This window comes from Dendropsophus ebraccatus, chromosome 9 (genome assembly GCF_027789765.1).
Source record: "Dendropsophus ebraccatus isolate aDenEbr1 chromosome 9, aDenEbr1.pat, whole genome shotgun sequence".
NCBI classification, from domain to species: Eukaryota; Metazoa; Chordata; class Amphibia; order Anura; family Hylidae; genus Dendropsophus; species Dendropsophus ebraccatus.
Genome location: NC_091462.1, coordinates 108,126,560 through 108,150,000, shown reverse-complemented (window position 1 = coordinate 108,150,000; position 23,441 = coordinate 108,126,560). Strand labels below are relative to the sequence as shown.

The window sequence follows — 23,441 nt, the reverse complement described above, 5'->3', positions numbered from 1 at the left end:
TATAGGCAACAAGGTCACTGTGACAAATGAGGCCCTTTGGGTTCTATAGGCTCTTTGCATCCTGCTTTGTTCTCTACACAAGATGGCTGCTTGTCAGGAGGGAGCACTGTGTGTATCCAGAAACAATACCACATAAAATCTCTTGGTCCGAAATCCATTAAGCACATTGTCTGTAAAAACCTATGGCGCCACCCCCATCCAGGGAATAAATGTATACACACAGACGTCCACCTATCTACCATGACCGGCTGTAATAACCCCACACAATGTGCTGCCGCCGACGCTGCGTGTATCCGGTGCGATCCATACAAATATTCGACATGATCCCTGAATTTTTCATGATAGATTTGCATGAATATTTCATGTGTGCCGTCTGTATTAAGTATACTGCATAAACACGTTACTTATTTATGGAGGTTTAAAACGCGCTTACAAAAAGGCGTACGTGTCCCGAGTCATGGCCCTCTATGGAAAATCCATCAGACATGAAGATTTTAACAGCAGCGACGTTAATGGGGTCAAGGTAGAGAGGCCGGGATCTCGATGGTTGGGTCAAACTTGTAATAGATACCAGCCACAATGGAGCAACATGGTTACTTTTTTTTTAACAAAAACAGCGCCACACCTGTCCTTAGGTTGTGTGTAGTATTGCAGCCCAGTTCAATTGACATGAATGGAGCTGAGCTGCAATATCACACACAACCTGTGGTGCTATTTTTTGGGAGAGAAGGTGACAACTCTTATCCTACTAAGAACATTTCACAATATCTAACCCCGGATATCTTAGCCCCTGTAGACCGCAGGTAGATATAATTGGAAGGTCTCAGAAATCAAGGGTTATTGTTTCCAAAACCAAAACTTTATTTGTGGATGGAGTCTCCCTTTAAAGGGAATATCAGCACATTTGTGCTAATTGGGCTCCCAGAACAGCTCTACGCACCTCGCAGCCGGGTCTCCAATGGTGTTGGGTGTTCCGGGGTCCATGTGCAACACAAGGGGGAAGACACTTAAAGTGGTACTCCAGAGAAAATGTTTTTTTAAGTCAACTGGATTCAGAAAGTTATATACGTTTGTAAATGACTTCTAGTAAAAAAATCTCCAGTCTTCTAGTACTTATCAGCTGCTGTATATCCGGCAGGAAGTGGTGTGTATTCTTTCCAGTCTGACACAGTGCTCTCTGCTGCCGCCTCTGTCCATGTCAGGAACTGTCCAGAGCAGTAGCAAATCCCCATAGAAAACCTCTCCTGCTCTGGACAGTTCATGACATGGACAGAGGTGGCAGCAGAGAGCACTGTGTCAGACTGGAAAGAATACACACCACTTCCTGCAGCACATACAGCAGATGATAAGTACTGGAAGAATTTAAGTTTAAAAAAAATAGAAGTAAATTACTAATTTCTATAGCTTTTTGAAACCAGGGGAGTACCTCTTTAACTTTGAGCTTCTAGGACCCAGTATAGAATCGGTATTAGGGCCCCTACCATTCATAGTACTAGTATATTCTTCAGGCGCCAGGGCTTGGGTTTGACTGCAATCTTTGCACCCCCTGTAGCTCCGGTAATAAGCATGCAGATGGGATTTCACATATATTATCTCCAGACAAAGATCTGGGAGAGGTTGAAAACATTTTGATGTTACATGGACCCCGGGACCAGAACGTTTTATGTCGCCCTGTTCTGATTTAACAAAATATTAACAGACCAGCGAGCGGCCCGGTCTGTAATAGGAAGAGATATCGGATGGATTAGAGCTGACATGTCCAATCACTGCTCCCACAACCCCAGGAGGCTCATCTTATCTGAGGAACCTAAATTCATTACACCGAAAAGGTCATCCATAAAAGAATTGTGCAACTCTGACACAAAAGCATAAACAGACCTTAAGGGAGGCCGAGACGTCTGATAAGACTCATCACAGCTGTCATGATCTGTGTATTTGTGAAAATGTGAATTTAGACATGATAAGTAGCCACATATATAGAAAGTTCTGGATAGCGACCGTTCCCTTAAAAGCAATTACAGTTATATCCAGACTGAGCAATAAGGTACTTTTTTTTTTCCTTTCATGTGATCCCTTCAAGGGTTAATCACAAGTTGGGAAAAAGTTAGCCCCATCCCCTTGACACAACCACTTCCTGTTTCTAAAGAGTCAATCCTAAAGGATAGCATATCATGTGACCTTCCTCAGCTCTGTTGAATGACTGCTTAGGTCCACAGAGTTAGAAAGCATAAGAAAGGTAAACTATGTTCAAACTTGATATGGTGACTTAAAGGGAAACTCTGGCTAAAATCTTTTTTTTATTTAAAATCAACTTGTTTCAGAAAGTTATATAGATTTGTAATTTACTTCTATTTAAAAATGTCAAGTCTTCCCATATTTATCAGCTGCTGTATGTCCTGCAGGAAGTGGTGTATTCTTTCCAGTGTGACACATCACTGTCTGCTGCCACCTCTGTCCATATCAGGAGGAGAAATTTTCTATGTGAATTTGCTACTGCTCTGTACAGTTCCTGAAATTGACAAAGGTGGCAGCAGAGATCACTGTGTCAGACTGGAAAGAATACACCACTTCCTGCAGGACATACAGCAGCTGAAAAGTACTGGAAGACTGGAGATTTTTAAATAGAAGTAAGTTGCAAATCCATATAACTTTCTGACACTAGTTGATTTAAAAGAAAAAGATTTTTGCTGGAGTACCCCTTTAATTGGTTAACCCCCCCCCCCCCTTTAAATAAGTATTATAAAATGGAGCTGTAAATAAAATGCCGCAAGATAAGAGCATTCATATCCGTGTATTATCCCGTTATCCCATTACAATGTGCATCATGTAATACCCAATATAACCTGCGGAGGAGCTGTAGTGTAATTGACCACATACCTTGATTACCGTCCATCACTGAGAATATTCTATGACCAACCTCTTATTTGGGTAGGGGCCCTTCTAACTGATATTTGGCTGTGAAATCTGTAATGTGGGTCAGGGGTCACACACTCCCCTTTATGCCCTCACTGGTTCCTATATACAGGACTCCGCGTCTATGTACCTGATCTGTTCTCTCGCTTGCATCACCACAAAGTCCCACGTGTGATTGATTCTCTTGTGCAGCTGATTATAATTATCCTGTCAGATCACAAGGAAAAAAAACATTGGATAAGATAGAGAAGAGAATGCTGAGGACGTGATCTCCATGTCTCAGAGGTGCTCTGAACGCATACACGCTGACACACCCCAGAGGGGGTCTGACCGCTCTCCTGTCCTGACCGCTCTCCTCTCCTGACCGCTCTCCTGTCCTGACCGCTCTGATTCGGAGCACCGTTTCTTAGAACTTTAGATTACACCAACCCGCTGCCGGAAATGTTTGAATATATTGACAACTACAAACCCGTATGTAGTCTGACATTGTCCCACCAGTGCTGATCTTGTCAAACTGTACAGAGTAAGGGCTCATGCACACTGAGCAAAAGACGAGGAATTGAAGAGGAATCCGCTCTTAAATTCTGCTTCAAATTGCTCCCGTAAAAGAATGAGCAGGGCAATGTCTAATTGTGTTTAATGGGATTTCCGCTCTGTTGTTCACACTGCAGAATTTCCGAGCAGAATTTTCTGCCGCAGATCCGCTTTCTGTCCGAGGGTGTGTGCACACTACGGAATTCCTGCGTATAACCCGCGACGGATTCCGTCGCTCATACCCGCACGCGGCGGTGTGCATCTCTGCTCGTGCCATAGACACTATTTTATGCACAGGCGGATTCCGCATTCCCGTGAAAGAAGTCACATGTCAATTCGGTGGAATGCGGAATCCGCCCGTGCATAGAATAGTGTCTATGGCACGGGCGGAGATGTGCGCCGCCGCGTGCGGGTACGAGCGATGGAATCCCTCGCGCAGGTTATACACGGAAATTCTGTAGTGTGCACGCACCCCAAAGAAGTAACATGTCACTTCTTTTGGGTATGTGCACACTGAGGAAAAGGCGAGGAATTCAGCTTGAAATTCAGCTTGTAATTCCTCCCGTAAAATATGTACAGAGCAAAGTCCCATTGTGTTCAATGGGTTTTCTGCTCTGTTGTTCACACTGCAGAATTTCCGAGCAGAATTTTCTGCTCTAGATCTGCTAGAGGAATCCTATAGAAGTCAATGGGGGGCTTAAATTCTGCTTGAATTCTGCCTGAAAACTTTCAGCTACAATTCCTCGAGAATTGCTCAGTGTGCACATACCCTAGAAGAGGAATTTCAAGCAGAAATCTTCAAGCAGAAATTCCTCGTCTTTTGCTAAGTGTGCATGAGCCATAACATTCTACGGACCAGGGTATTGATTACAGCCAGTCTTCAATATGTTCATACATTTCTAGGAGGAATAACTTTGTAGTAAGACCATAAGGAGTACTGCCCGCCCCCATAGCACCGATCTGGCCAGCCCACTCCATTGATTATAATTAGAAAGGTGAGGGCAGGCCGGGGGCAGATTGGCATCATGGGGGCAGGCATTGCTGATAACGGTCTTACCAGACCATGGAGAAACTACTAACTGCACCGGAACGGCGCCAAGGATGAAGGTAAGAGACATACCCTCCCCCTGTGCAATAAGGGGCTATAAGCAGGTTACATTCGTCTACCCTGCTGATAGTTCCCCTTTAAGAAGATTAGAAAAGTTAAGTCCCATTCCTGGTCGGAGCTGTAATGGACGCCATATTGGTTGTCACCCAGCTACAAATGTCAAAACAACTGAGTTTACAATGTTAATGACTGACCTTCTCATACTCCACCAGGTCTCCTTGTTTCCTGATATTCTTCTTTGCAAGGTATATTGCTAAAAAGAAGAAAACAGAATCATGTCTCCTCCTCCCCATCATCCTCATTTATTAACTCCACCCCTAATCCTTCCAGAAATCCCCCAATCTCCATGAAATGCTCGCTTTCTGTCATTTCCATGTGGGTGGTATTGTGTAGGGCAGTGATTTTCAACCTTTTTTGAGCCGCGGCACACTTTTTATACTTAAAAAATCCCAGGGCACACCACCAACCAAAATGGCACAAAATTACACTAAAACAGTACATATTATACATATAGTTAATAATATAGATTCTTAATGTATTTATACTCACTCAGTGTGAAACCTGGGCCTGTTTTCTTCTCCCCCCTGTGCTTCTCTCCTGTGCTTCTCTCCACCATACTTCTCCCCCCTACTTCTCTCCTGTGCTTCTCCCCACCATACTTCTCCCCCCTGTGCTTCTCTCCACCATACTTCTCCCCCCTGTGCTTCTCTCCACCATACTTCTCCCCCAGGGCCGTTTTAATACATTGGTGGGCCCAGTGCACAGCCCTCAAGAGTGGGCCCCCCCCCCCCATCCCTTTTGGCACATTGTATAATGTACTGAATTTGCCCCCACACTGTATCAAGAGCCCCAATACATACAGTAGTTACCTTATAACACTATTTCCACCATACAGTGATTACATATCACATAAAAACTGCACTAAACAAAACAGAAAGCTATCAATGATACCATTACATAATACCGCCCTAACACTACAACCCTATAACAGAGTGCAGTTACATCCAGTGACTCACCGGGGGCGTCTTCTCCGATCAGAGTCTGTCACCTTTTCTTTTTCTCTCCATCCAGCCTGGGCCACCTTGAAGTCTTTTCCTGGCTGTGAATCTTCTCTCCAGAATCTGCCAGACAAATATTTAAGGCTCCAACACATACAGTAGTTAGGTCCCTTGTACCTCTATACAGTAGTTACACCCCTCTGTACCCCTACATAGTTACACCCCTCTGTGCCTCCATAGTTTTAAGGTGTCCCTGTAGTATATAGACCCTCATGTGCTCCTCCAGTTAAATACAGCCCTCCTGTGCGCTCCCCAATTAGTATATAGCCCCCCTGTGCACTCTCCCCAGTAGTATATAGCCCCCCTGTGTTCTCCCACAATAGTATATAGCCCCCCTGTGCTCTCCCACAATAGTATATAGCCCCCCTGTGCTCTCCCCCCAATAGTATATAGCCCCCCTGTGCTCTCCCCAATAGTATATAGCCCCCCTGTGCTCTCCCCAATATATAGCCCCCCTGTGCTCTCCCCCATAGTATATAGACCCCTGTGCTCCCCAATAGTATATAGCCCCCCTGTGCGCTCTCCCATTAGTATATAGCCCTCCTGTGCTCTCCAATAGTATATAGCCCCCCGTGCTCTCCCACAATAGTATATAACCCCCTGTGCTCTCCCCCCAATATTATATAGCCCCCTGTGCTCTCCCCAATATATAGACCCCCTGTGCTCTCCCCCATAGTATATAGCCCCCTGTGCTCCCCAATAGTATATAGCCCCCTGTGCTCCCCAATAGTATATAGACCCCTGTGCTCCCCAATAGTATATAGCTCCCCTGTGCTCCCCCATAGTATATAGCCCCCCTGTGCTCCCCCATAGTATATAGCTCCCCTGTGCTCCCCAATAGTATATAGCTCCCCTGTGCTCCCCAATAGTATATAGCCCCCTGTGCTCCCCCATAGTATATAGCCCCCTGTGCTCCCCCATAGTATATAGCTTCCCCATAGTATATAGCTCCCCTGTGCTCCCCAATAGTATATAGCCCCCTGTGCTCCCCCATAGTATATAGCCCCCTGTGCTCCCCCACAATAGTATATAGCCCCCTGTGCTCCCCCATAGTATATAGCCCCCTGTGCTCCCCCACAATAGTATATAGCCCCCCTCTGCTCTCCCCCCAATATTATATAGCCCCCTGTGCTCTCCCCCCAATAGCATATAGCCCCCCTGTGCTCTCCCCAATATATAGACCCCCTGTGCTCTCCCCCATAGTATATAGCCCCCTGTGCTCCCCAATAGTATATAGCCCCCTGTGCTCCCCAATAGTATACAGCTCCCCTGTGCTCCCCCATAGTATATAGCTCCCCTGTGCTCCCCCATAGTATATAGCCCCCTGTGCTCCCCAATAGTATATAGCCCCCTGTGCTTCCCCATAGTATATAGCCCCCTGTGCTCCCCAATAGAATATAGCTCCCCTGTGCTCCCCCCAATAGTATATAGCCCCCCTGTGCTCCCCCATAGTATATAGCTCCCCTGTGCTCCCCAATAGTATATAGCTCCCCTGTGCTCCCTAATAGTATATAGCCCCCTGTGCTCCCCCATAGTATATAGCCCCCTGTGCTCCCCCATAGTATATAGCTTCCCCATAGTATATAGCTCCCCTGTGCTCCCCAATAGTATATAGCCCCCTGTGCTCCCCCATAGTATATAGCCCCCTGTGCTCCCCCATAGTATATAGCTCCCCCATAGTATATAGCCCCCTGTGCTCCCCAGTAGAATATAGCCCCCTGTGCTCCACCATAGTATATAGCTCCCCTGTGCTCCCCAATAGTATATAGCTCCCCTGTGCTCCCCCATAGTATATAGCCCCCTGTGCTCCCCCATAGTATATAGCTCCCTTGTGCTCCCACATAGTATATAGCCCCTGTGCTCCCCAATAGTATATAGCTCCCCTGTGCTCCCCCATAGTATATAGCCCCCTGTGCTCCCCCATAGTATATAGCCCCCTGTGCTCCCCCATAGTATATAGCTCCCCTGTGCTCCCCCATAGTATATAGCTCCCCTGTGCTCCCCCATAGTATATAGCCCCCTGTGCTCCCCCATAGTATATAGCCCCCCTGTGCTCCCCCATAGTATATAGCCCCCTGTGCTCCCCCATAGTATATAGCTCCCCTGTGCTCCCCCATAGTATATAGCCCCCTGTGCTCCCCAATAGTATATAGCTCCCTTGTGCTCCCACATAGTATATAGCCCCTGTGCTCCCCAATAGTATATAGCTCCCCTGTGCTCCCCCATAGTATATAGCCCCCTGTGCTCCCCCATAGTATATAGCCCCCTGTGCTCCCCCATAGTATATAGCCCCCCTGTGCTCCCCCATAGTATATAGCCCCATGTGCTCCCCCATAGTATATAGCTCCCCTGTGCTCCCCCATAGTATATAGCCCCCTGTGCTCCCCCATAGTATATAGCTCCCTTGTGCTCCCACATAGTATATAGCCCCTGTGCTCCCCAATAGTATATAGCTCCCCTGTGCTCCCCCATAGTATATAGCCCCCTGTGCTCCCCCATAGTATATAGCCCCCTGTGCTCCCCCATAGTATATAGCTCCCCTGTGCTCCCCCATAGTATATAGCTCCCCTGTGCTCCCCCATAGTATATAGCCCCCTGTGCTCCCCCATAGTATATAGCCCCCCTGTGCTCCCCCATAGTATATAGCCCCCTGTGCTCCCCCATAGTATATAGCTCCCCTGTGCTCCCCCATAGTATATAGCCCCCTGTGCTCCCCAATAGTATATGTGCTCCCCTGTGCTCCCCAATAGTATATAGCTCCCCTGTGCTCCCCCATAGTATATAGCCCCCTGTGCTCCCCCATAGTATATAGCTCCCCCTCCCATATAACATTGAAAAAAACAAACACTGTTACTCACCTAGGTCCACGCGTTCCTCTTCTCTTCCCTCTTGTGGCCGCACTTCCTGTGGTCACAAGAGGCTGCCTCTTGTGACCGCAGGAAGTGCGGCCACAAGAGTGACTGACAGGGAGGGAGCCAATGGCTCTCTCTCTGTCAGTAACGCTGCCGCTGAAGCGCCGCAACGGCAGCAGGCGGGCGGGGGCGGCGGCGGACGGGGGGGTCCCTGCAGGGGGCGCCATGGAGGGGTAAGTAGATTACCCATCTATGGCGCTCCCCCCTGACAGGCTGGTGGCCGGAGCCCTGTGCGACCGCACTGGTCGCACATAGCAACGGCCGGCCTGCTCGGGGGGCCCCTTTAACCAGTGGGCCCGGTGCACGTGCACCATGTGCCCTCTGGGCAAAGCGGCCCTGGTTGTGTGAACATAGCCTAAGGGTGTATTCCGCTCAGAACTAACTTTGAGGCTATGTTCCCACAACATTCTCTTTTTTTGGATGCTTTGCAGCTTTTTTGGATGGCCGTCATTTTGTCACCAAAACACACCCAGTTTATGCAAATTACAACCGCGTTTAGGCGCCAAAATGACGCCCATTCCATAAAATGACCGCAAAACGACCAAGAAAAGATGTTGGGGGAACAAAGCCTGAATATGTTGCTGCCCAGGCTCAGAACATAACAAACGTCCTTTCCTTACCCTTTCACGCTCCCCTGGTTTCCTCCTACATCATTTTCCTGTGCTTCTCTCCTGTGCTTCTCTCCACCATACTTCTCTCCCCCATGCTTCTCTCCTGTGCTTCTCTCCACCATACTTCTCTCCCCCATGCTTCTCTCCTGTGCTTCTCTCCACCATACTTCTCTCCCCCCTGCTTCTATCCACCATACTTCTCCCCCTTGCTTCTCTCCCCTGTGCTTCTCTCCACCATACTTCTCTCCCCCATGCTTCTCTCCACCATACTTCTCTCCCCCATGCTTCTCTCCACCATACTTCTCTCCCCCATGCTTCTCTCCACCATACTTCTCTCCACCATACTTCTCTCCTGTGCTTCTCTCCACCATACTTCTCTCCCCCATGCTTCTCTCCAGCATACTTCTCTCCCCCCTGCTTCTCTCCACCATACTTCTCCCCCTTGCTTCTCTCCCCTGTGCTTCTCTCCTGTGCTTCTCTCCACCATACTTCTCTCCCCCATGCTTCTCTCCCCTGTTTCTCCCCCATCCCCAGGTTTCTCTCCCCCATTGTTTTCTCCTGTTTCACAGGGGCACCATAGTTTGGGGAACTTTCCCCGCGGCACACCCGACCATGTGTCGCGGCACACTGGTTGAAAATCACTGGTGTAGGGACCACTTTATTAGGGCACCTTATGGAAACTGAACCAATAGACACAATTCCATCAAATAAAGCCCCGCCCATGAGGAGCATATAATTACAGAATAAGGGCTCATAGGCACACAAAGGCTATCAAGAACCAATTGTAAGCCATCTTACATATCTAACACTAATAACAATCCTCAGCATCTCTATAAAAGTACAGAAACCGGGAGAGTTGTCATGGGGATACAAGGAAGAGAATTTCTTCTCATAATAGGGCCCTCAATTCCCTGATAATGTGTCACACAAATTTTTAGACACGGTAACAACCAAGTGTAACTCACCATAGTCCAGCTCTGTGGCAGGCCATTTATTGGTGGTCCAGAAATATGGAGTCTATAAGGTAAGAAATTGAATGAAAAATTCTGTTAAAAATATTATTGAAATAACCAAAACTCCACCCCCTTATCAAATAAAATAACTGCCAAACACTGCCAACAATACAAATGTACAACTAAGCCATTCTATGGCAGGGAACAGTAACGGGTACAGCAGGAGAGAGGGCCCTGCACTGGTAGCCACATGGACCACAATGCTTTGCTGTCACCCATGGCCATGTGTAAGGAAGCCGCTGGCCAGTGTTTTGTATTTGCTGGGAGTTTTAGGGGATAAACATTCTAAATAGGACACTGTAAAATGGGCAACTGAGGCTGGAGCAATGTTAAAGGGGTAGTTCACCCAGCACATTTTTTTAATTTAAATCAACTGGTGCCAGAAAGTGCCAGAGATTTGTAATTTACTTCTATTAAAAAAAATCTCCAGTGTTACAGTACTTATCAGCTGCTGTATGTCCTGCAGGAAGTTCCTGACATGGACAGAAGTGGCAGCCAAGAACACTGTGTCAGACTGGAAAAAATACACCACTTCCTGCAGGACATACAGCAGCTGATAACTACTGGAAGACTGGAGATTTTTTTAATGGAAGTAAATGAGAAATCTCTTTCTTAGAAAGCACTTTCTGGCAAAAGTTGATTTGAATTTTTTTTTTGGGGGGGGTGACCAAACCCTTTACTAGGGGGTGCACTCTGCTTGGGCACTATTGATAGGGGGCACTCTCACTCTAGGACACAGTTAAAGGAGAAGACTGGCAAAAAATTTTTATTAACCCCTTAAGGAACAGGCCAATTTCGATTTTTGCTCTTCCGTTTTTCTCCTCCTTGTGCTTAAAAGGCCATAGCACTTATTGTTTGCGCCACTAATTGTACTTTGCAATGACAGGCTGAATTTTTTCATAAAGTACACTGTGAAACCAGAAAAAAATTCAATGTGTAGTGAAACTGAAAAAAAAACAAACGCATTTTGTTTATTTGGGGGGTATTTGTTTTTACACCAAACGCCCTGGGGTAAAACTGACTTGTTATATATGTTCCTCAAGTTGTTACAATTACAATGATATATAACATGTATAACTTATATTGTATCGGATGACTGGTAAAAAATTCAAACTATTGATAACAAATATATGTTCTAAGGCTATGTGCACACTGAGCAATTCTCGAGGAATTGTAGCTGAAAGTTTTCAGGCAGAATTCAAGCAGAATTTAAGCCCCCCATTGACTTCTATAGGATTCCTCTAGCAGATCTACAGCAGAAAATTCTGCTCGGAAATTCTGCAGTGTGAACAACAGAGCAGAAAACCCATTGAACACAATGGGACTTTGCTCTGCACATTTTTTACGGGAGGAATTTCAAGCTGAATTTTGAGCTGAATTTCAAGCTGAATTCCTCGCCTTTTCCTCAGTGTGCACATACCCTAAGGGTACAAACACACACACCGTATACGCAGCAGATACGCAGCAGATACGCAGCAGATTTGATGCATATTGGATGCTGTTCAGTTATTTAGATCTAATCTGCTCCGTATCTGCTGCGTATCGCAGCAGAAAATACGCTGCGATACGGTGTTTGTGTTTGGCCCCGTTCCCACTGAGCAAAACTAGCGGAATGCCGTTAGCCTCCCGCTCATAATAGGAGTCTATGGGAGGTGCGAGCTCCTGCTCTGTCCGCCCTGAAGAATTAACTAGTTTCCGCTAGTTTTGCTCAGTGGGAACGGGGCCTTTGTACCCATAAAACCGCTCCATTCCCAGGCTTATAGCGCTTTTATCCTTTGGTCTATGGGGCTGTATGAGGTGTCATTTTTTGCGCCATGATGTGTTCTTTCTATCGTTACCTTGATATGCGACTTTTTGATCGCTTTTTATTACATTTTTTCTGGATTTGATGCGATCAAAAATGCACAATTTTGCACTTTGGGATTTTTTTTGCGCTTATGCCGTTTACCGTGCGAGATCAGGAATGTGATTAATTAATAGTTCGGGCGATTACGCGTGGGCGTAAATATACACCCGCAGTCGTTAAGGGGTTAAAGTATTGTATTCCCCCACAAAAGTTATACAAATCCCCAATATACACATTACAGGAAATGCTTATAAAGTGTTTTTTTCCCTACACTTACTACTGCATCAAGGCTTCACTTCCTGAATAACATGGTGATGTCACTTCCTGAATAACATGGTGATGTCACTTCCTGAATAACATGGTGATGTCACTTGCTGGATAACATGGTGATGTCCCTTTCTGGATAACATGGTGATGTCACTTCCTGGATAACATGGTGATGTCCCTTTCTGGATAACATGGTGATGTCACTTCCTGGATAACATGGTGATGTCACTTCCTGGATAACATGGTGATGTCACTTCCTGGATAAAATGGTGATGACACGACCCGACTCCCAGAGCTGTGCGGGCTGTGGCTGCTGGAGAGGATGATGGCAGGGGACACTGAGGGACACAGGGCACTGGAGGGACACTGAGCATCCCTCTGCCATCATCCTCTCCAGCAGCCAAAGCCCGCACAGCTCTGGGAGTCGGGTCGTGACATCACCATTTTATCCAGGAAGTGACATCACCATGTTATCCAGGAAGTGACATCACTGTGTTATCCAGGAAGTAACATCACCGTGTTATCCAGGAAGTGACATCGCCATGTTATCCAGGAAGTGACATCACCGTGTTATCCAGGAAGTGACATCGCCATGTTATTCAGGAAGTGACATCACCATGTTATCCAGGAAGTGACATCACCATGTTATCCAGGAAGTGACATCACCATGTTATCCAGGAAGTGACATCACCATGTTATCCAGGAAGTGAAGCCTTGATGCAGTAGTAAGTGCAGAGACAAAAGCACTTTATAAGCATTTCCCGTAATAAGTGTATATTGGTGATTTGTATAACTTTTGGGGGGCAATATAATACTTTAATAAAAATTTGGGGGGAGTATGGGGTGCTCTCTGTAAATCAAGATTAGACCCTGTATATGGGGCACTATCTGGAAGGCAACATACAGAAGAAATGGTGGTCATGCACTCTGTATATAGGGCTGTCAGTGCTGATAAGCGAATATTATAGCAGATCATATGTTTGTATGGAGAGATGGGCACTAGCCGCCCTCAAGGTGTAATAATTCTATTATGAAATTATGTGGCCATGAGGATATATATATATATATACATATATATATATATGTATATAGTTACAACATGTGGACATCCCATCTGGGGGAAACCCCATTGAGGAGACTTCTTTTGGCGGATAGTGGAATACGCCGGCCCATAGATTGGTGTCTATGGAGCCGGCGGAAAGGCGCGCCGCCGCGCGCACGGACAGCCGACGGAATTCCGCAGAGTTTATCTGCGAGAATTCCGTAGTGTAAACCCACCCTAAGCCAGAGAAGAGAGTTTCTAGTCTGGAATTATTCGATGGGGAGGGGGTATAGTGAGATGTTATAGGGTTATACATCTCCGGGCGGTATATAGAGCCCATGTTGGCAGCTGGTATGTGACAGGAATCAGTCAGACCCGATCCCATAACCTATTTAAATCAATCTCCCTCCTGACGTGCTCCTCTCATTGTCTTTTTACAGCCTGCAGAGAAGCAGCTTCACGTCTATCAGGCTTAGAGTCTCCAAGACAGATTGCAGTAATAACAGAGGATGGCAGTGCGTCTTGCCATGTTGGGCAGTGCTCCTGTCAAAATAAATATCCTGTCGCCCTAACAAGATATTCATAGCCCCAAAATGTATCTGACATAATCTCCTGATTCTTTCCAAATTTAGCAGAACATTCCTTGTTATTAATCAGCTCAAAACACCTCATTTGTTTGAATGCCCTGTGGCCCCAGGCTCAAGACAGTGTCGTCATTTAAAGGGCAACTTCACTTACTATAGATCTCATCATAGGAGCAGTATTCATTTCTAAGATTCAGTGGCCCACTATCAACAAGAACATAACTACTATAATACTACTCCCATATACAGGAATATAACTACTATAATACTGCTCCTATATACAGGAATATAACTACTATAATACTGCTCCTATATACAGGAATATAACTACTATAATACTGCCCCCTATATACAAGAATATAACTACTATAAGGCTATACACACTACGTTCACACTACGTATATTTGAGGCTGTATGTTTGAGGCTGTATAGCAACCAAAACCAGGAGTGGATTGAAAACACAGAAAGGCTCTGTTCACATAATGTTGTAATTGAGTGGATGGCCGTCATTTAATGGCAAATATGTGCTGTTATTTTAAAACAACGGCTGCTGTATTGAAATAATGGAAGTTATTTACCGTTATATGGCGGCCATCCACTCAATTACAACATTGTGTGAACAGAGCCTTTCTGTGTTTTCAATCCACTCCTGGTTTTGGTTGCTATGAGGACCTGACATGAGGACCAAATACTGCCTGAAATATACATTGTGTGAACCCAGCCTAATACTGCTCCTATATACAGGAATATATCTACTATAATACTGCCCCTATATACAAGAATATAACTACTATAATACTGCTCCTATATACAAGAATATAACTACTATAATACTGCTCCTATATACAGGAATATAACTACTATAATACTGCTCCTATATACAAGAATATAACTACTATAATACTGCTCCTATATACAGGAATATAACTACTATAATACTGCTCCTATATACAGGAATATAACTACTATAATACTGCTCCTATATACAAGAATATAACTACTATAATACTGCTCCTATATACAAGAATATAACTACTATAATACTGCTCCTATATACAGGAATATAACTACTATAATATAGTCCAGTAGATAAACTGAGTTAGCACCAAAGTGCATATGTGGCTGAGACGACTATCCGGGCTAGGACGATAGAGGTAGAGGATATAGAGGCATAAGGAAAGGTAGCTCGGTGGTGCATATAGCTAGTGAAGACAACTCCAATACGATCCAAAAGTAAGAAAGAGCTTAGCACTCACCGTTTGCTGCCAACATAGTCCACTTTATTCAGGTAAGCATGAATACAGGGGAGGGAGGTGGAAGCAGGAGCGTCAAGGCGCCTTGACGCTCCTGCTTCCACCTCCCTCCCCTGTATTCATGCTTACCTGAATAAAGTGGACTATGTTGGCAGCAAACGGTGAGTGCTAAGCTCTTTCTTACTTTTGGATCGTATAACTACTATAATACTGCTCCTATATACAGGAATATAACTACTATAATACTGCTCCTATATACAAGAATATAACTACTATAATACTGCTCCTATATACAAGAATATAACTACTATAATACTGCTCCTATATACAAGAATATAACTACTATAATACTGCTCCTATATACAAGAATATAACTACTATAATACTGCTCCTATATACAAGAATATAACTACTATAATACTGCTCCTATATACAAGAATATAACTACTATAATACTGCTCCTATATACAAGAATATAACTACTATAATACACGAACTTGAGAGAGTGGAACGGCTGCACATCCCATCTATGGCTGATACTAATGCCGCTAGGCCTATATTAAAAATCAACACCAGAGTGTCTGTATATGAATTGATCAAGCCATATTGCCCCGTGTACCACCGCGCAGGTCCTCTGGTCCACACGGGTCCCTACGCTAACTCCACACCGTGTCGGTCAGCGACCGCCAACCCCGCAAAGCATGCACATGCAGGGAAAGGAGGCCATGGAACGGCCCTGCAACCCCAATGTCACAGGACCAGACCCAAAAAGCCCCACCAAAACCCTACTGCTCCTATATACAAGAATATAACTACTATAATACTGCTCCCTATATACAGGAATATAACTACTATAATACTGCTCCTATATACAAGAATATAACTACTATAATACTGCTCCTATATACAAGAATATAACTACTATAATGCGGTTCAGGGAAGAAACAGAGTGCTGCACCTCACACCTATGGCTGATACTAGTGCCCCTAGGCTAAATAAAAAACACATCAGAATTTTGTGTATGAATTGATCAAGCCATACTGCCCCATGTACCTCGTGCCGGTATCTGATACACATGGGTCCCTACACTAAGTCCACACCGTGCCAGTCAGTGGCCACCAACCCCGCAGGCGTGCACAGCCAGGGAACGGGGGCCATGGGACGGCCCTGCGACCCCCATGCCACAGGACCAGACCCAAAAACACCACACCAGAACCCGGCCAGCACCGCCGGCTGAGAAGGTCGCCCCCAAACAGCACAAGTCTGGATGAGGTATTGCGCTCACCATAGCTGCAGCAAACAGAATGGGAAAAAACAGGAGGGATTAAAACCATGTGCACTCAGGTGTCTCCTGCTAATTGCGGTCATGTGGGTCTCACCAGGAGGAGTGCAAAACACGGAGAAAAGAGAGAAACAAAATGCGGTTCAGGGAAGAAACAGAGTGCTGCACCTCACACCTATGGCTGATACTAGTGCCGCTAGGCTAAATAAAAAACACATCAGAATTTTGTGTATGAATTGATCAAGCCATACTGCCCCATGTACCTCGTGCCGGTATCTGATACACATGGGTCCCTATCAATTCATATACAGACACTCTGGTGTTGATTTTTAATATAGGCCTAGCGGCATTAGTATCAGCCATGGATGGGATGTGCAGCAGTTCCATTCTCTCCAGTCCGTGTATTACTACTATAATACTGCTCCTATATACAAGAATATAACTACTATAATACTGCTCCCTATATACAAGAATATAACTACTATAATACTGCCTCCTATATACAAGAATATAACTACTATAATACTGCTCCTATATACAAGAATATAACTACTATAATACTGCTCCTATATACAAGAATATACCTACTATAATACTGCTCCTATATACAAGAATATAACTACTATAATACTGCTCCCTATATACAAGAATATAACTACTATAATACTGCTCCTATATACTGGAATATAACTACTATAATACTGCCCCCTATATACAACAATATATTGTCATACTGCCTCCTATGTACAAGAACATTACTGTTATATCCCACCATTGTTCTGTACTGTCCTATGTTCCAGTCTTCCCCTGCTCTGACATTGTATTCCTGCACCAGAAGGCTCAGGATGAACGTGTGGGATTACATGGTATAATAATACACACTACAACTTTCCAAAATAATCTGAATAAGTAGCATAAGAAGTAAAGTTTCCTCTGCTTCTATAGTTAGCCGGTTCTTCCCGCCTGGGGTTATTCATTGCTGATTCTATTCTAATACAAGCTATTTGCAGCCTCTACAATACTCCAGGGCATTAAAGTCCAATTATCTTTCAATTTTCTTGGGAAAATCTGATGAGAGAAAAGCCCGGCGGCAGCAAACCTGTTGATTTCGGAATTGGAGGATGCACAGGAAATGAAAGCTGGAGGGTTAATCGATAACGCACCACAAAGGGATCGATCCGAGCACTGTTACTAATGTCGGCCATTAGACACTAACAACTCTTCACTGTCGCTCTGTATCCGCCTGCTCCACATGTCTGGGCCCCCTCCAAGCACCGGCAGTAGAATGCAGGGGCAGTGGTGAACGGGCAAGGCCCATACAGGCCTCCTTTATACCTGATTTGGTATAGAGTTGGTAAAAGATATAAACAACCCTCTAATCTTACAGGATAGAGGACAAATGGAGGCCTGGAATCTCAAAAATATTCAAAACTAAAAATATAATTAAATGTGCACTACCATGTATGGCCACTATGAGCAGTATGGCACAATATAGTTTGTATACTAAGCTGGATAGTAATTGCATATACCATATACCATACCAGATAATGTTGGGCCTTGTTGGTGAGTAGTAGAGTCCTTTTACCACTAGGGGGCACTGCAGAACTTGTTAGGACACCAAATAAATTAAATTACTGCAGGGATGGTCTGTGGAGATTTACCTGAAATCTGTAGGGGGAGTCATCCGCTCTAAGAACTAGATTCCTGGGGTCTTTAAGAGGATATATGTAACCGTACTTGACAAGCAAATTCCCAAGATGCAACGCTTCTGCAAAATAAAAGATGTGAAACGCTCATTTATTCACAAGCTGATCCAATGGGTCAAGTTCTGCAATATATGTTCAGGTGAAATGCGTTACAAAATTAATTTTGGGGGAAAAAAATGTAACGCATAAGAATTTTTATTCTATATACATATATATATATATATATATATATATATATATATATATATATATATATATATACGGTATATATATATATATATATATATATTTTATTTTATTTTATTTTTTTTTGCTATATTATACACTAGGGATTATTTTTTCACTTTTGATTGTGATGTATCAGTTTCCTATACAAGCAATGAAGGCGTCAACAGAGAATGGTGTAAAAAAAAAAAAAAAAAAAAACAGGAAAAAAACAATAATTAGGAATAAAAATACAAAATAATTTTTTTTTTCTCTATTTCCAGCCTAGGATTGCTGGTATCTCAGTGGCAGCACATTACGCCGCCTCTCGCCTTCACTCATTTCATCCATAATTGAAGAGCCCTGATGATGTAAGACTCCCTAATCTGTAATGGAACAGACATTAGGAGGACTAGTCGCTGATGCCAGGCTTTTTGTTTTCCCCACACAAAACGTGTAGACAGATGCTGCGTGAGTCTGCGCCATCACAAACACCCTCATCCTCCTGCCAGAACGGGAACAGTTTATGCAGAAAAAAATAGTCTATACTTACCAATCCATAAAGAAAGCTGACAACGTGACGTGGAAATAAGGGGCCATTATGGTGCCAGATTTAGCCATCCAGGTCAAAGGGGTCTGATCTCTTTTGCATAACCCTGGCAAACCAGGGCTGAGACCCTTGCCTTTCCTTGAGGCCAATATGGCCACCACATCGGCATCTATATGGGTTGACATCTAACCTTCTTGGTCTCCCAGAAGCCACAGTGATGCATGCATCTGTTCCATGATACTAAGCTAGGAACAGCTGGGTGACAACCTCTGGGGGATTCATGATGGTGGCCATATTGGTTTCCTAGAAGCAGATATAACATAGATATAAAGAAACAAGTCCTAAAGGGTCACCTGTCGCAGGCGGACCACCCTAGGCTAGTAGAAAGTATAGCGCTATGTCATCTGAAGGAGTGGCTGCCCTCTATGCTTTCCCCTAGAGTGGGATACAAGATATTACAATCCTTATGCTACACAGAACATGTGGCTTCCACCTTCCTGTATATAAACTGGCTACTGCCGACCCCTATCACCACCGACATTATAAACTGATGGCCGAATCTGATGCAAGTGACGGATTAAGGCTTCTTGGGGGATCAGATTTGTTGGTATGGGGGGCGGTTTTGAAGCAATACTCCAATGTGGAGTGATGGGGTTGACCATATTACAAGAGGAAGCAAGCGCAGACCTGGTAGTTCAGAGCTCGCTTCCCCCTTGCTGCCTGTGCTATGGAGTATAATGTATAATGCATAAACCTGGAAAAAAAAACAGCAGCAGTTTGTAGATACAGGAAGGGACTGCACATTCCCATAATGCAGTAGTACAACAGGCTAGAATAGAGACTGTTGTCAGAGGTCTGTGTGGTCACATGACCGCAATGGGGAAGGGGTGTGTGTTTAGCATGGACCAATCAGGAAGTGAGAATCACAGAGCTGTGCAGGAGGACAGTGACAGAAACCTTTCAATACAACAGTGTGAATGGCTGAGTGTGAGTGTAGGCACATTATAACAGCAGTGTGTATAGCTGATTGTAAATGCAGGCATATTATAGCAGTAGTGTTTATAGCTGAGTGTAAGTGCAGGCACATTTTAACAGCAGTGTGTATAGCTGAGTGGGAGTGCAGACACATTATTGCAGCAGTGTGTATAGCTGAGTGGGAGTGCAGACACATTATTGCAGCAGTGTGTATAGCTGAGTGTGAGTGCAGGCACATTATAACAGCAGTGTATATAGCTGATTGTAAATGCAGGCATATTATAGCAGTAGTGTTTATAGCTGAGTGTAAGTGCAGGCACATTTTAACAGCAGTGTGTATAGCTGAGTGAGAGTGCAGACATATTATTGCAGCAGTGTGTATAGCTGAGTGGGAGTGCAGACACATTATTGCAGCAGTGTGTATAGCTGAGTGTGAGTGCAGGCACATTCTACCAGGAATGGAGAGGATGAAAAACACAAGGACGGCCAGAGACTGCAGGGAGCATGAAGGAATGAGCAGGGCACATGTGGGCACATTATAGCAGCAGTGTGTGTAGCTAAGTGTAAGTGCAGGCACATTATAGCAGCAGTGTGTGTAGCTGAGTGTAAGTGCAGGCACATTATAGCAGCAGTGTGTATAGATGAGTGTAAGTGCAGGCAGATTATAACAGCTGTGTGTATAGCTATGTGAAAGCGCAGGCACGTTATAACAGCAGTGTGTATAGCTGAGTGTGAGTGCAGGCAAATTATAGCAGGAATGGAGAGGATGGGAAACACAAGGGCTGACCGAGACTGCAGGGGGCATGAAGGAATGAGTAGGGCAGATGTGGGCACGTACATACAGCACTCTCTGTCTGGGGAGAGAGGGGTCACAGCTATAGAGAGATTACCTCCACAGTCCTGTCCCCTGATGTAAGCCCCAGCCTGAAGTGGATCTGCTATGATTTGGAAGGTGAGGGAGACTTCCTGGGTCAGAGTACAGGGCTGTAGACCCCGCTATGCAGACCATGCCCCTCCCCCCTCCCCCTTCCAATCAGTACAGAGAGAGAGAGAGGGTAATTACTCTATATTATATAGGGGTTTTTACTTTTTAAATTGAATTACTGAAAATAAGATAACTTTTTGATAATATTCTAATGTAACGTAGTAAAACAAAGGACTGGACCTTTTTATCTTACAGTAAGGTTTGCAGGAAGAGAGTGGCAGCCCATTACTACCCTGAACAGTGGGAGTCCCAGAGATGGGACCCCCACCGACAGAACATGTATACATATATCCCATCCTATCAATATGTGCCTTTAATTGGCCCCGGTTACTTTTCATCTTTCCTCATTAAATCCAATCTGATTGAGCCGCAATGTCCCTTCTCCAGAGAAACTTCAAAGGATACGTCCATCACTTCCCCTCTAAATCCTTCATCCTGGACTGGAACTGGCAGATATTCTGCTTACTTATTTATCTATCCTCCTAATTCTCGGCTTCAGAACCCGTCCAATCGGCGAACGGCACGAGGAAGGCGATGTAAAGCGGAATCTATTGCATTGGCAAATTAATTTCCCTGCCTTGTATGCATTAGCAGATGAAAGAAGTTTCTAGAGACGAAGCAGAAAAAAAGAAGATGATGGAAGATGGGGGGGGGGGGGGGAAGGGTCCCGAGGGTCCGGGAATCGTGGAAACACTGTAACTACTGTTACCGCCACTTCTACACCAGGGGCTCCCAGGGAATTCTGTCTATTTATTCTGTAATTACTCCATATAATTTAATTATTATTTTAGCACCTGCACAAGTCTATTGGGAGGATGAGTCTATAAATGGATCCTTATCATCGGAAACACACAGTGAGGGCGGCCATCTTGTTTTCTGAACTGCTGGGACAAGAACTCAACCAGTTGTCTACAGAAACCAATCAGAACACAGCTCACAGACATATGCAGAGTGTGAACATACGCCACTGTACACATATAATCCTATCCTGTATATAGTAGTAGTTCTTCATGCTTCATGGACCTGGACCAGTAAATTATCATACAATGACATTTTCTCTAAGGGTGTTATTACACGGGACGATGGGGGCCCGATAATAACAGTCAACGAGTGCTAGATCGGCCTATTCCACAGCCCGATAATCGTTTAACAAGGGCTGCATGGACATCGTTACCTATGTCCTTGCAACCCTTGCTAAACTGGCATACATTACCTATCCATGGTCCAGGGCTCCTCCTGCTCCTCTTCTCCCTGGGTCCGGTGCGCTGCAGCTTCAAAGCGGTCTGTCTTAACTGACAGGCCGCTCAGCCAATCACTGGCCGCAGTGGTCCAGGCCTGTGATTGGCTGAGCTGCCTGTCAGCTAAGACAGGCTGCTCTGAAGCTGCAGCGCACCGGACCCGGGGAGAAGAGGAGCAAGAGGAGCCCTGGATAATGGATATGTAATGTATGTATTACACGTATCGGTGCACGGTCTGTGGGCGACAATTATAGGTCAGAACCTATATCAACGATCAGCCGATAACAACGATCATCGGCGGATCGCTGTGTTTATTACACGGAACGATAATCGGCCGGATAGGGACGATTGTCGTTCCAAGTAATAGTACCCTAACAGATAGCAAATGTAAGAACTAAGATATGTATGTGTTTTGAGGGAACTTGCTAGCTAAAGTCCTGTGATCCCAGCAGCATCTGCATTGATTGATGTAGCAGATGGTCTCTGTCTTCTTCAGTGCGGTGTGTTAAAGGGAAATGCCAGAGATTTTTTTCTTTCTTTTCAAATTAACTGGTGTCAGAAAGTCATACAGATTTGTATTTTATGTCTATTGAAAAATCTCAAGTCTTCCAGTACTTATCAGCTGCTGGATGTCCTGCAGAAAGTGGTGTATTCTTTCCAGTGCTGCCACCTCTGTCCATGTCAGAGATTTGCTGCTGCTCTGGACAGTTCCTGACATGGGCAGAGGTGGCAGCAGAGAGCGCTGTGTCAGACTGGAGAGAATACACCACTTCCTGCAGGACATACAGCAGCTGATAAGTAATGGAAGTGGTGAGCATTCATGTGTATTGGGATGTCAGGAGAGATAACTGTCAGCCAAACAAAGTTTTTGAAAGTGCATGGCCAGCGTCAGAGAAGATGGCGAGGTATAGGACCCGGGAGCCTTGTAGAAACTCTGACCACTCACTACACTGACTATATATATATATATATATATATATATATATATTCTTAAAAATGGAACGTTAAAACCCACAAGTCCACAAGGTAATGGAATCGATGGAAGATGATAGGACGTTGCTGTCAGAGACTAGTGAGGGCGAGTGGGGGAGGCAGCGGTCCAGGCGAATCCTCCATTCTCTTAGCTAATGAGACATTATGTAAGGTTTCTGGCACTAATGAAGACTCGCCGCATGTACTATAAGATAAAGACGTGAGGCGAGGGCCGAGTACGGCTCATAGAGATATCATATACAGCTCAGGGACAATAATGATCTCATTTACGCCATTCCTGTACAGACTCCCTGCAGCTGCTCACTGTAGTACGTATAAAGTTTTAGATCACGTTGCCTAGCAACCCCTCAACTTCCTCTCTTGGTGA

General features: G+C 44.8%; 1 protein-coding gene across 1 annotated transcript in view; it reads right to left on the bottom strand.

Moving 5' to 3' along the window:
* Window positions 1-23,441, bottom strand: part of RGS11 (regulator of G protein signaling 11) — a 94,207-nt gene that overhangs the window by 29,349 nt on the left and 41,417 nt on the right. Inside the window, exons 5-8 of the mRNA XM_069984284.1 lie at window positions 18,085-18,191; window positions 10,102-10,153; window positions 4,750-4,808; window positions 3,044-3,120 (exon numbers count right to left, since the gene is read on the bottom strand). Coding sequence (XP_069840385.1) covers window positions 3,044-3,120; window positions 4,750-4,808; window positions 10,102-10,153; window positions 18,085-18,191 — 295 coding nt within the window. The remainder of the gene's footprint in view (window positions 1-3,043; window positions 3,121-4,749; window positions 4,809-10,101; window positions 10,154-18,084; window positions 18,192-23,441) is intronic.